General features: G+C 49.7%; 1 protein-coding gene across 1 annotated transcript; it reads right to left on the minus strand.

The window, feature by feature from the left end:
- Positions 1-444: 444 nt before the first annotated feature.
- BOLA3 (bolA family member 3) lies at positions 445-10,986 on the minus strand. The gene is made up of 4 exons (XM_011946136.1): positions 10,951-10,986; positions 10,191-10,305; positions 7,305-7,393; positions 445-688 (listed from the first exon to the last, which is right to left on the minus strand). The coding sequence occupies exons 1-4, from the start codon at positions 10,984-10,986 to the stop codon at positions 623-625; spliced, it is 306 nt and encodes a 101-aa protein (XP_011801526.1). The 3' UTR covers positions 445-622.
- Positions 10,987-12,771: the final 1,785 nt, after the last annotated feature.

The following is a 12,771-nucleotide window of genomic DNA, read 5'->3' on the forward strand; positions in this document are numbered from 1 at the left end:
GCCTCATCTGTGAGGGAGGCAGGGAAAGCAAGCCTTTTCAGCTTCTGTCATGGGAGGTGGGCTCTGCCTCCTACCAAGAATCAAGGGGTGGAGGATCTTCGAACACAGGAAAAGAACCCGGATCCTGGCAACCCCAAATCCTCAGAGTCCATTTCAGAGCATAAGAAATTGAGGGTCCCAGATCATTCACGTAAAAAGTTTAGAGGGGGAAGAAAAGAATGATAAAGGAAAAGAACAGCAATAGGAAAGGATCTTTTCTTTGTTTCAGTAAGATGAAAAGGCCTCAGCAGTTTCGTGGGGGGAAGAAACAGGAAAACCTCTTTACAAGACAAAAAGCTAGCATTGCATTCTCTCTCTGTAGCAGCAGGACAGAACTGTCTAAAGACAAGACCCCTTTGGCCAAAGTAAAGGAACCTGAAACATTACTAATGACCCTTCAAAAGCTTCAGTTGTTTCCTTCCTTTAATTAACATCTAAATAGATTATACATCTTCTATAATTATAATATGGAAATGTATATGAGCAAAATATATAAATTTTTTGGTGAATGCTTAGGGAAGAATGATGTTAGTCAAGTTCATTCAAGGTCTTAAGCAGCAGCATCTATGCAGCCAGGGCGTGGTCAGCGCTTGGGGACAGAGGTAAATATCCGCAATCCATGCATCTCTTTGATTTCTTCTTTTAGTGCCTAAGTAAGAAAACAGCATCATCAGTTTTTGTGTATTTGACATTGGTTACAGTAATTCTCTGAGAGTATTTTTATACAGCTCTACATCTGAAGGAGACTTTGTGCTTTGTTTAAGCAATTTTTCCTTTTTTTGAAAAACAATTTTTTAAATCAATAATATCTAACATGATTTAAAGATCCAAAAGTACAAAAAGGCATACAGGGAAGTCTCTCTCCTACACCTGTCCATCTCCCCAGTTTCCACCCCCATTCCCAAAAGAACTGTTGTCAGTTTCTTGTGTATCTTTTTTTTTTTTTTTTTTTTTTTGAGTCAGGGTCTCACCCTAGCGCCCAAATTGGAGTGCAGTGGTACAATATCGGCTTACTGCAACCTCCGCCTCCTGGGCTCAAACAATCCTCCTGCTTCAGCCTCCCTAGTAGCTGGGACTACAGGCACATGCCACCATGCCTGGCTAATTTTTTATTTTTTGTAGAGACAGGGTCTCACTATATTGCCCAGGATGGTCTTGAACTCCTGGACTGGAGCAATCTGCCTGTCTTGGCTTCCCAAAGTGCTGGAATTACAAGCATGAGCCACTGTGCCTGGCCAGTTTCTTGTGTATCTTTACAGGGATTTAAAAATGCATATTCACCAGGCATATTCAAGCTAATATATTTCACCCCATGATCTTTTAAAACGCAAATGGTTAACATTTCAAACACATTACACCAAGCTTGTCCAACCCACGGCCCAGCCCATGACAGCTTTGAATGTGGCCTAATACAAATTCGTAAAATTTCATAAAACATTTTGAGATTAAAAAAAAAATTTTTTTTAAAGCTCATCAGCTATCATTAGTGTTAGTATATTTTATGTGTGGCCCAAGGAAGCCAAAGGATTGGACACCCCTGCTCTACCCCTGCTCTACACTTTGCTCTTCCCCTAAACATCTACCTTGGGGATCTTTCTATGTTAGGCATGTATGGGTGTCCTGATTCTTTTTTGCATCAGCATAGTATTCCATTATATGAATGTATTATAACTTTTCAACCTGTCCCCTAGTGAACTTTTATGCTGCTTCCTGTATTTCGTTATTTCAAGCATCAAGCATTCTTTAAAATGAGCTGTTCTTTAAAATCATACCAATTAGCACAAATTCCCCAATGGTCAGAGCAAGAAATAAAGTTTCAAAGGAATTATGGGACTTGTTTTCAGGCTACAAATGGTGTCAGAGCCCAAATCTGAAGGAACCACCAGAGTCAAATAGATATCTGGCCCCTGTAGTGCTGGGAGAAAGAGAGGTTACAGAATCAGAGTGGCTTGGACCTCTCAAGTTTATAATCAGTACAGAGGAAAAATAAGATCCTTTTATACTAGGCCAAAATCTGATGATCATAGTTGAGTGGACATTTTTCTTTTCCAGTCTGTTTAGTGAGCTCCTTCTCTGGGGGAATAATCCCTTTTCTACTTTATTGTACACTTCTGGTGGAACTACCAATTGGTCTGATATTGAGGTCATGATGTGCCACTGGCCCAGCTATGACTGGACCGGGGTGGCACATGACCCAAATTGGGCCACTCAGAACCTCCCTTGGGATTTTTGAGAGTGGAGCCTTGTGTCTTGGGCCAATATGCTATGATATCAATTGGAGGTGGCCATGGACCATGTTTGTTTCCCACCAAGGAGAGAAAGCCCATCTTTAGCATGAGAAAAGGAGACCAACACAGGGAAAGAAGCTGAAAGCTGAGAGGCTGAGAGAGAGAGAGAGAGAGAGAGAGAGAGGAATCTAGATATACCAGAAACCAGATAATTTTGTTACATGGGCCAAATAATTCCCTTTGTTTACTTATGCTAATTTTAACTTGGTCTCTGTCACTTACAATATAAAGAATCCTAATATATGTGGTCAGGTTTATAGATCCTTAGATACAATCTAGTCCTATCCCCGTATTTTATTTAAAAAAAAAAAAATAGAGTCTACTCCTTGCCAAAGTCGGCAAACAAGTGAGTAATGGAATCAGGATATGAACCCAGGTATCCTGAGGTCCTGGCCACACCTGGTTTCCATCATGTCCCTGACTTGCCCTGATCCAGGAGCTCCTGTTGTGTTGGGGGACAATGAGCTGTCCCACTTGGCCTACACTGCACACCCTCCAACTCCACAATCAAGTGCAAGGCCCTCAACTCTGCAAACAGGCAGAAATGTTCCTGGAAAAAGCCTCCTATCACTGGGCGAAGGTCCCTGGGCCACTTGCTCTCTGCGGGCGTGGAATGCTCCCTAGAGACTGTGTCTGTGCCTGGGCCACAGCCAGCCTCTCCTCCTTACGTCCACTTGGCTGGGTGAGGGCCCAGTCACAACTTCACGTGACTGACCCTGGACAGAGGAACCTTCTGGGCTTCACCCCCTCAGGCCCTGCACACTCCCCCTCCCTGATGCCTTCTCCCTGCATTCTGTGCAGCCCCTGAGGGCTTCCCAATACACACTACAGTCCCTTACAGCCACACAGGGTCTTAGAGATCACCTCAGTCACTCCACAGTTAAGGAAACTGGGGCCCTGCTGGGGGAAGTGACTTGGCCGAAGTCCCATAGGTAATAAGAAGCAGCTTAGATAAACAATCTTAAGCACCTGCCATGCCCACGGCACTATAGCAGGTGCTGGGGACACAGAGGAAAAGGCATGGGAAAGTAATGAAAAAGGTAAGAGAAAGTAGCAGAAGTCTAACACAAATGGACTGAATGCGGGCAGCAGTGGACTGCCAGACTCAAGCCAGCACAGCCCTGCTTCTGGTGTTCGAGGTAAGCTACTGCACTGGTGACTAGGGTGGACGCACAAGGGCCACACACAGGAGGCAGCCCTGGAGCTGGCCAGCCAGAAATGGAGCAGGCAAGAGCGACAGGGCATCTGGCCCAGGACAGAAAGTGAGGAGAGGTTGAGAAGCTCCCGTGATTCACTGAGGTAGGCACATGTCAGGGAGACTGAGGCAGATCACATGAAGCATGGTCAATCCCAGGCTAGGAAGACTGGACTGGATTCTGGGCAAGCAGGGGAGCCATGCAAAGGCTCTGAGCAAGGGAAAGACATTGGTGGAGGCGCCTTAGGGGAGGGCAATCCCCAAAGCTGGAAAGAGGCCGGAGGCGGGGAGACGGCAACAACTGTTTAGCAACTGCCTTCCACGTGGCAGGCACGACGCTGGGCACCTGTGGTCAATGCCTCATGCAATCTTTGCCGATGTGAGGCTCAGATCTCACCTCTGTCCGCCTCAAAAGGCAACTCAGTGCTCACCGCGACTACCTACTCTGCCCTTGCTGCCACCTCCCCAGGATGGCAGGAGGACAGGTAGGGAGGTGCTCCTGGTACAGAATTCTCAATATCTACGCCTCCTGGGGCTGGCCCACAGCAAATGCCCAGTGAGTATTTCCCAAGAGATGCACTGGGGCCTGGGAGAGGCCAAGCCCCCTACAGCAGGGTCCCAGAGGAACGAGTCCGCTCCTGAGGGTGCCGGCGGGTGTGGGGGGGGGCCCTCCAGGGAATCCCGCAGGGACTGTCTGATGAAAAGCTCAGGAGGGATGCCAGTATCGGATGGGTTGGGCGACATTTTCAGGCCTTTTGGACAGAAAATTCTGATTCTATAGCACCAGGATGAACATTACTACGCACAGGGTGAGTAGGCAAAATAGATGAGGCAAGCTTCACTCCGGCAGGACACCAGCCCCCCCACCCAAACAGCCCGGGCATGAGAGCATCTGGATGGGGCACCTACCCCACCCCTACCTCACTCCTGAAGAGACCAGCTGGCCCTGGGAGTGGAGTCCAGTTACCGCCTTGCCTTCCCTTGATTCCAGGTCTCTGCCTTCTCTTAGGGCAGTGCCTGTCAGAATCCCATTCCCAACAGCTGTCCTGGCAGGGCAGCTCCAGGTCCTGGCTCAGACCCTGCCAGCCAACAGACTTGCTCCTGAAGATTTTCATTTTCATCATTCTCATGCGACTGTCCAAGCCAACATCCCCAAACTTAAATCATCTAAAATTGCCTATGACCAAGTCCATATATTTTAACACAAGTGTCAGCCCCCTAAGAATGTACTGTGGCCAGGCTCAGGGGACCCCCTCATGTCAGCTGCCTGCAGACACCCAGTGTGGAGCTGCATGACACCCCAAGTCCTGAGCCAGAAGGGCTGTTCTGACTGGGAGTGGAGGAGAGGCCTCTAGAGTAACTCAGGATGCAGCTGCTCCGGGCGCAGTGGCTCACACCTGTAATACCAACACTTAGGGAGGCCGAGACAGGAAGATCGCCAAAGAGCTCAAGACCAGCCTGAGCAGCATAGTGGAACCTCATCTCTATATAAATATAAAAATGTCTATTCTTAAGGCCGGGCATGGTGGCTCATGCCTGTAATCCCAGCACTTTGGGAGGCCGAGGCAGGTGGATCACCTGAAGTCAGGAGTTTGAGACCAGCCTGGTCAACATGGTGAAACCCCGTCTTTACTAAAAATACTAAAATTAGCCGGGCGTGGTGGTGGGCGCCTATAATCCCAGCTACTTGGGAGGCTGAGGCAGGAGAATTGCTTGAACCCAGGAGGCAGAGGTTACAGTGAGCCAAGATAGCACCACTGCACTCTAGCCTGGGTGACAAAGTGAGACTCCGTGGGAATCAAAAAAAAAAAAAAAAGTATAAATTTTTACAAGTGCCCCAATGTCAGGATGTGAGTTCTCCAAAACGGAGCGCCTTTGAGATACTAAAATTTAATTTCTATGGGTAAGCCAATAAGAAAACACAAGCCAACTCTCCTCACTGTCTGCAAACTCTCAAGAGATACTGACTGGGCTCCTTCCATGTGCCAGGTCCTTTGTTAAGTGTGGGGGACACAGCTCCCCGCCTGCACTAAGCCTGCTTTCGAGGGGAAATGAAGGACAAGTGGCTGGGCTGTCTACTCAGGAAGTGTGAGGAGAGGCACATGTTGCTGTAGGGGACCAGAGGACACTTTAATTCCAAGACCGTGAGCTGACACTCCCCCAAACTGTAGGAATCACAGCCTTTCCCCACCCCAGACTGCTGCAGCTTCCTTCCAGTGTTGGAGATGAAATGATGGTGGTGGCGGCCACATTTATGAAAGGCTTACTCTGTGTCGGGCACTGTTGTCAGTGCTCAATGTGTACTTTATCACGAATCCTCACAGCAACGCTTTGAAGCAAGCACTGGTACTCTCAATTAGGAAACTGAGGCAAAGGGTAGGGTTGAAAAACTTGCTCAAGGTCACATGGCTAGAAAGTAGCAAAGCCCAGATTTGAAAGTGGCAAGTCCAATTGCAGAACCTGCTTCCTTAACCACTTGTAACTGTGGCTTCAGGCCAAGGGACACACTCAAATTACCAGCACCCGTGGGTCCAGTCGCACCAGGTGGCTTGTACAGAGATCTGAGAATAAAACCCAAAGTGTCACGGGTTGGGGATCATCTGGGTCAGCCAGGTCTTCCCTGTCTCGTCTTCTACCTTGATTCTGACCCCAGAGATCACATGGGGCTGGGAGAGTTTCCAGGAGGGCTCAGTGACTGGAGCACCCAGCAGACCACCAGCATGCCTTAGGGCTGTAGGAGTCACATCCACTGCAAAGGGCTAGGTTCCATGAGAAACACAAAGATGGATCCCAAAGGGCACTGGTCCACAAAGGGCTGACAGGTTGCTGGGTCAGACAGCAGGGATGTCAGTTTTCAGGACACAAACGGAAACCACCAACAGCCAAAAGAGGGAGCCAGGGAGGGCGGGGGAAGGGCATTCATTCCCTGCTGGGGAGGGAGGGGAGGCAGCATTTGAGCTGAGTGGAGGACGGAAGGACGGGCAACCCAGGCAGGAGGTCCATTCTGGGCAAACGCCCAGATAGAGAGAGACCAGCAGGCAGAGGCCAGCTGGGAGGGTGCACACAGAGAAGGGTGGGGGAAATGCGTGAACAGCAGTCTAGGACACCTGAACTTGATGCATGAGAGGCCACCGAACAGACGCTCATTACCAGTGCTGTGCTTTACAAAAATAACACTAGTTCACAATGGCAAGGCCTTCCAGAATGATGCCAAACACACCCAGTGAGGGGGCAAAGTCAGAGGTACAGGAACAAGGGTCAAAGTTGTTGTAAGTTCCAATTAAAATAAATACGGATAATATTTAAACTGAGCCTTAGGCTGGTTGTCCATGATGTTCCAGAACCCAAATGTTCTGTCACTGGGTCTGGGGCAGCGGCAGCCATTCTCACTCACGCCATGCACCAACTGACCCATCTGTAAAGCGGTCCCAAAGAGAGTCCAAAAACCCCTCTTCAGATCTACAAAAACATGCATCTTCCAGCACTGTCTGTGTTTAGATATCCTCATCAATACGTGACAATAACAGTAAACATTAGTAGCATTATACAAGGACATACAAAATCACTATTGGGAGGCCTGGCTTCAATTTTGAATAAAATTCCTATTTGCCACGATGCAGATACTCCCAGATTCGATTTGTCTCAGGTCTTGAGTCCTGTTTCACGACTGTGGTACTGCATTATTCTTTCCTGCAACTGATAGCAAGAACCACCATCCCTGCTTGGCAGGCCCTTTTGGAGGCTGAAGGCCAGTGGCAAGGGGCACTGTTGCCTCTACTGACCTGATTAACCATCTGGTGCTGCTGGACAGTTCTCTTCTCCTTAAATTCTTCTGATTCAATTTTAATTTCATACATCGCCCCACAACCTCCTAAAATAAACACGATTCAAAAGCATTTCAATTATTAAGTCATGGCAGCCATGGTCCCATATGTCCTCAAAGTACTGTACAATCCAAAGGTCTGAATATTATCATTCAGCACAAAGGAAAGTTGCTAAGATCATTAGGAAAAGATCATGGCTTCCAATCTGACCACATGCTCCTCCTGACAGGTCGCCACAATCCAAAATGTGCTCTTCCTTTTGCGAGGCAGCTGCACCACCCGGGGTTATCACTTGTGGGCAGGAAAGATAAGGCATAAAGCATGGACAACCTAGGGAGTGTACAGTGTTTCCTTTTACTAGTCCAATAAACACCACAGAAGAGGAAGAGAAGGATGGAATTTCAGTGTTCCACCTTCCAAAGGACCGACGATCAGTATTTTTGAAGGGCAAAAATACACCACAATTTGGTTTGAAAACTGTGTAATACTATCCAAAGAAAAGAAAGAACCAGGGGAGCATGAGAGCCAGGGACACGGCAAACATGCTATGCATGGAGCTGCTCGTGGCTATCTCTAGCACTGCTGGGTTCACAGCACAGCATCCAGGGTTTCATCCTGGGTTTTGCGGGAGAACTTTTTGGTGAAGCCCTCGAGACAGACTTGGTGGACCATCCACCCCCTGCCTGAGCTTTCCTCCACCTGGTTGGAGAGCTGGTGCTGATGACTGATGATAAACACATAGCTCTAGCATGAAATAACAGGGGCAAGAAAATGTCCCCTGCATGATTAACACAGCCAGGCCATTGTACGAGAGGTGCAATGTACTCAACAGGCTTTGTTCTGCTTCTTTTTTTTTTTGAGATGGAGTCTTGCTCTGTCACTGAGGCTGGAGTGCAGTGGCGCGATCTGGGCTCACTGCAAGCTGTGTCTCCTGGCTTCATGCCATTCTCCTGCCTCAGCCTCCTAAGTAGCTGGGATTACAGGCGCCCGCCACCATGCCCAGCTAAATTTTTTTTTGTATTTTTAGTAGAGACGGGGTTTCACCATGTTAGCCAAAATAGTCTCAATCTCCTGACCTCGTGATCTGCCTACCTTGGCCTCCCAAAGGACTGGGATTACAGGCGTGAGCCACCGTGCCTGGCCTGTTGTTTCTCTTATAATGTGCTCTAGGAGTCCAAGTTTTGGTTAAACCCAGGTTCTCAGCCTCAACTCCCCTTCTGCACTCTGTCCAGGACTGCGCAGAGCCAGAGTTGGATCAAGCTTTAACTCTGCCCTGGGCCTGGGGCAAGTTCAGGACCTGGTAACATCAAGGCCTCAGCATTGTCGCAAGACCCCTGCAAAGCCCTCACCTGATGTACCATTCCAGCAGATTTTTTTTTTTTTTTGAGACGGAGTTTTGCTCTTGTCACCCAGGCTGGAGTGCAGTGGTGCAATCTCAGCTCACTGCAACCTCTGCCTCCCAGGTTCAAGCGATTCTCCTGCCTCAGCCTCTCAAGTAGCTGGGATTACAGGCATCCACCACCATGCCTGGCTAATTTTTTTTTTTTTGTATTTCTGTTGAGATGGGGTTTCACCATGTTGGCCAGGCTGGTCTCAAACTCCTGACCTCTGGTATCCACCTGCCTCAGCCTCCCAGAATGCTGTGATTACAGACATGAGCCACTGTGCCCAGCCCCAGTAGATTTTTTTGTTTTCTGGACACACAGTCTCACTCTGTCACCCAGGCTGAGTGCAGTGGCACAATCTTGGCTCACTGCAACCTCCGCCTCCCGGATTCAAGCAAGTCTCCTGCCTCAGCCTCTTGAGTAGCTGGGACTACAGGCGTGCACCACCATGCCCGGTTAATTTTTGTATTTTTAGTAGAGATGGGGTTTCACCATGTTGGCCAGGCTGGTCTTGAACTCCTGACCTCGTGATCCACCTGCCTCAGCCTCCCAAAGTGCTGGGATTATAGGCGTGAGCCACTGCGCCCAAACCCCAGCAGATCTTTAGATCATTTTATTCCCTGTAGTTTCCAGAATAAAATCTACTTTCTAAACTTTCTCCCCAATCCTTGGAAATGTTATGTTCTCAGTAAAGTCAGTGAGCCCTTGTGGCAATGCTGAGTGGCAAAAGCTGCTTCTGGGTGTGGAGAGATTCAGGCTGATGCCTATCCAGCAGCCCATGCCACGGGTCGTTCTGTGTGTATGTGTGGATAAAGGGCCTATCTTCCCCATCCTGTGGGTGCAGAAGTTGCTTCTCCAGCCTGCTCCTAACACACTGCCAGCCTGAACTTCTAGGTGCCAGTGGCCGCCTGAGAAGGACAGAGCTTGGCTGGGGCTGGTAACTGGCCTTAGGACAGTCTCCCCTGAGTCCTGGTTCTGGGTCCAGTTCCATTGTCTCTTCCCTATGAGGAACTGGGCAGTTCCTTTAGCCTCTCTGGGCTCGTTTCTTCTTGGGGAAAGTAAGGCAGCTGAAGAAAACCTTTCTGGGGTCCACTCCAGCTCTGATATCCTAGGGCGTCAGAAGAATGGGGGAAAATTAAAGCAAAACCTATTCAAAGTCAAATGACAGACTGTGGACCTGAGCTCTGGGGTGACAGAGAGGGACCTTGTCCGAGCTGAGCCAGGCTGGCAACCTTGAGTCCGCCCAGCTGCGCCTTGTCCTCAGTTTCCCTCTGATGTTTCTGAATCCTGACTGCCATCCCATGAGGTGGGGGCAGCCGAGCTCCATCTGTCCAGCAGCAACACATCTTGAGAAGCCACTCACCAGCAGCAAGCCCCCTCCTCCAAGCCCCTGACCCTCTGTCCTTCCAAAGGGCAAAATCTTATCAAAGTGCCGTGGGAAGAATGAGAGAAACTTTACCTGAAATGTCAGTGACTTTTATAGCTGTAGCTCGTGGAAACTTTTCTTTGAGAATTTGGGTCACTCTGAGCTCCCCCTCAGTCTGGGTGGCAAACATCCGATGGTGAAGTGGAAGCTGCCACAGAACAGAGAGGAAGGTCAGAGCAAAGGAAGATGCTGCTGCCCTGAGCTGGGCCACTGTGCAGGCCTGTCTCACATGCCCCTGCAAGGCAGGCCCCTGAGCCCTCGCCAGCAAAGCCGTGCGTTATGTCTGAGGGGCTCTGTGGTGTCAGGAGTCCATGTAAGTGCCCCAGAACACAGAATAAACTTTTATTGGTGGGGAGAGGATGATTGTTAATAACTCAATTTGACTCCAGAGACAAGAGGCCCCAAACCTAATTCAAGAGATGTTTGATTCCTCATGATAATGTCGTGTAACACTATTATGCTGATAGTTTTATAGGTAAGGAAACTGAGGCACACAGTAATGTGCCCAAGGTAGAATTCGTTAAAAAGATAGAGCCAGAAAAGCTGGACAACCTGCCTCAGATCCATACCACTAGGTCATTCAGCATCTACTGCCCTGGATGGCGGGGCCAAATTCCCCACTCCCATCACCTTTAGGCCTGATTAACATGTCTCGCCCTCCCCAGTGGGATGTGACCTCACAGCCCACTGCTCAATTAGCCATCTATTCTTCATCATGCACTCCTTCTCACCGGGGAGCAAAGTCAGAATTCTATTAAAGAACCTGAAGAAGGAACATCTGTAGGTTGTTTACCACTGGCAACAACACCCCTTCCCCAATGGCTACCATGGGGAACCTGTGGTTGTGTTTTTTTTTGGAGACAGAGTTTTGCTCTGTCAGGCTGGAGTGCAGTGGCACGATCTCAGCTCACTGCAACCTCCACCTCCAGGGTTCAAGTGATTTTCCTGCCTCAGCCTCCTGAGTAGCTGGGATTCCAGGCACCTACCATCACGCTAGGCAAATTTTTGAATTTTTAACAGAGACAAGGTTTCACCATGTTGGCCTGGCTGGTCTCGAACCCCTGACCTCAGGTGATCCACCCACTTCAACCTCCCAAAATGCTAGGATTACAGGCGTGAGCCACCGCGCCTGGCCAGGGGAGCCCATGTTTCTGATGGAACACATCTCAACATTTAGTAGTGAAGGAGCAGAAAAGCAGGTCGGCAGTCACTTGGCTGGGCTGAGTGCATGCTGAAAAGGCAGACTGGGAATGGAGTGTGGCAGGCCTTGAATGCCAGGCTAAAGATTGTGGACTGTATCAGACAGGAGATGGGACTCCAGGTGATGGAACCCAGTCTCATGGTACCAAAGTAACCTGCAGGAAACAGTGCCTTCAGGAGCGAGTCAGGAGAGATGCCCAAGTAAGAGGCATTACAATGACGGAAGCACCGGGCACTGGTCCCTGACTAGACGTGGATGACAGGTTGGAGGACACCAGGGCTGTTCATGGGTGCTGGTGCTGAAGGTCCCACCCCTCTACCCCTCAGTCCTTCCTGATAGCTCAGAGCAGGGTCCTGTGTCACAGAATCTCAGAGCACCACTCCTTTAAAATGAGCTGTGCACTGGCTTTCTCACCATTGGTCTTATAGGCCAGAAATGAGTCCAGCAGCATCCCAGAGCTGACCCCAGGGCAGGCCCTCAGAGGCACTTGGTGCTGGATGAATGAATGAGCAGGGGAAGAACTATTCAATTAGGGACAGAAACGCAGGACGGGAGAAAGGCCCAGAGTGTGATTGTCTGTATGGAGGGACAGAAACTTGATGTTCAGAGGCTGGGCAGGATTGCTGGGAGTGAGGGTGGGATGGAGCTGCTTCTGGGGGCACAATCTTGGGGGTAAAGGCGGAGAGTAACCAGATGGCTGGCAGAATCGGCAGCTACTAAGGGGTGAGAGTGGTGAGCGTTGCAGAATCCTTGGGAGAAGCCTTTTATCTTAGTGGATCTGTGGGCAGCGGCCTTTAGTGGAACAATCAACTGACATCCCCAGATGATCACTGTCCACGCTGAAAGTCACCGCAGTGGAAGAACTTCTTTTCATGCACAGGGGAAGCAGGTTCAGAACCAGGGGAGAAGGAAAATGAAAGGAAAGAGAAAGAAGGGTATGAGCTGAAGCAAAGGATGGATCAGAAAGGGGGAGAGATTAGGAGAGCGCGTGGGAAGTGCCCCCTGCTTGGGTTCTGCTCCGGTAGTGTGGGATTTGGAGGAGGATCAAGGTCAGAGGCCGAGTCGACCTTCCCAAGGCCCCGGCCCCGCTGCAGTCCCCCGCACCCACGCCTTGACTCTGGGGCTATGACTCCTCTCTTCTGCTCCGTAAATCAATCCTTTGCCCCGCTGTATTACGACTGTTCATGTGTTCGTCCGCCTGACCTTCAACCTCCACCCAACTCGGGAGCTCCCCCAGAGCGCGCCGGAGCTTGAAATTTCGAATGCCGTTATCGCTGAGTGAATGAATGAATGAAAGAATGAATGAATGAGAGAAAGGAAGAGGAGCCCCCCATTGCAGGTGCTGCGCGCGCCCTCCGGGAGCCGGTCCTCAAGCCCCGACAGCTGCCGGACCCGCGGTCCCTCCGCAGCTCC

This window comes from Colobus angolensis, unplaced genomic scaffold (genome assembly GCF_000951035.1).
Source record: "Colobus angolensis palliatus isolate OR3802 unplaced genomic scaffold, Cang.pa_1.0 Scaffold249, whole genome shotgun sequence".
NCBI classification, from domain to species: domain Eukaryota; kingdom Metazoa; phylum Chordata; class Mammalia; order Primates; family Cercopithecidae; genus Colobus; species Colobus angolensis.

What these genes read in the sequence shown, in the direction of transcription:
- BOLA3 (XM_011946136.1), bottom strand. Translation starts at nt 10,986, where the DNA reads ATGGTAGCCATTGGGGAAGGGGTGTTGTTGCCAGTG. An exon ending in AAGGGGTGTTGTTGCCAGTG is followed by an intron (nt 10,306 to 10,950) that starts GTAAACAACCTA and finishes GTTCTGTGGCAG; the next exon opens with CTTCCACTTCACCATCGGAT. An exon ending in AGCACCAGATGGTTAATCAG is followed by an intron (nt 689 to 7,304) that starts GTCAGTAGAGGC and finishes TTTCTTACTTAG; the next exon opens with GCACTAAAAGAAGAAATCAA.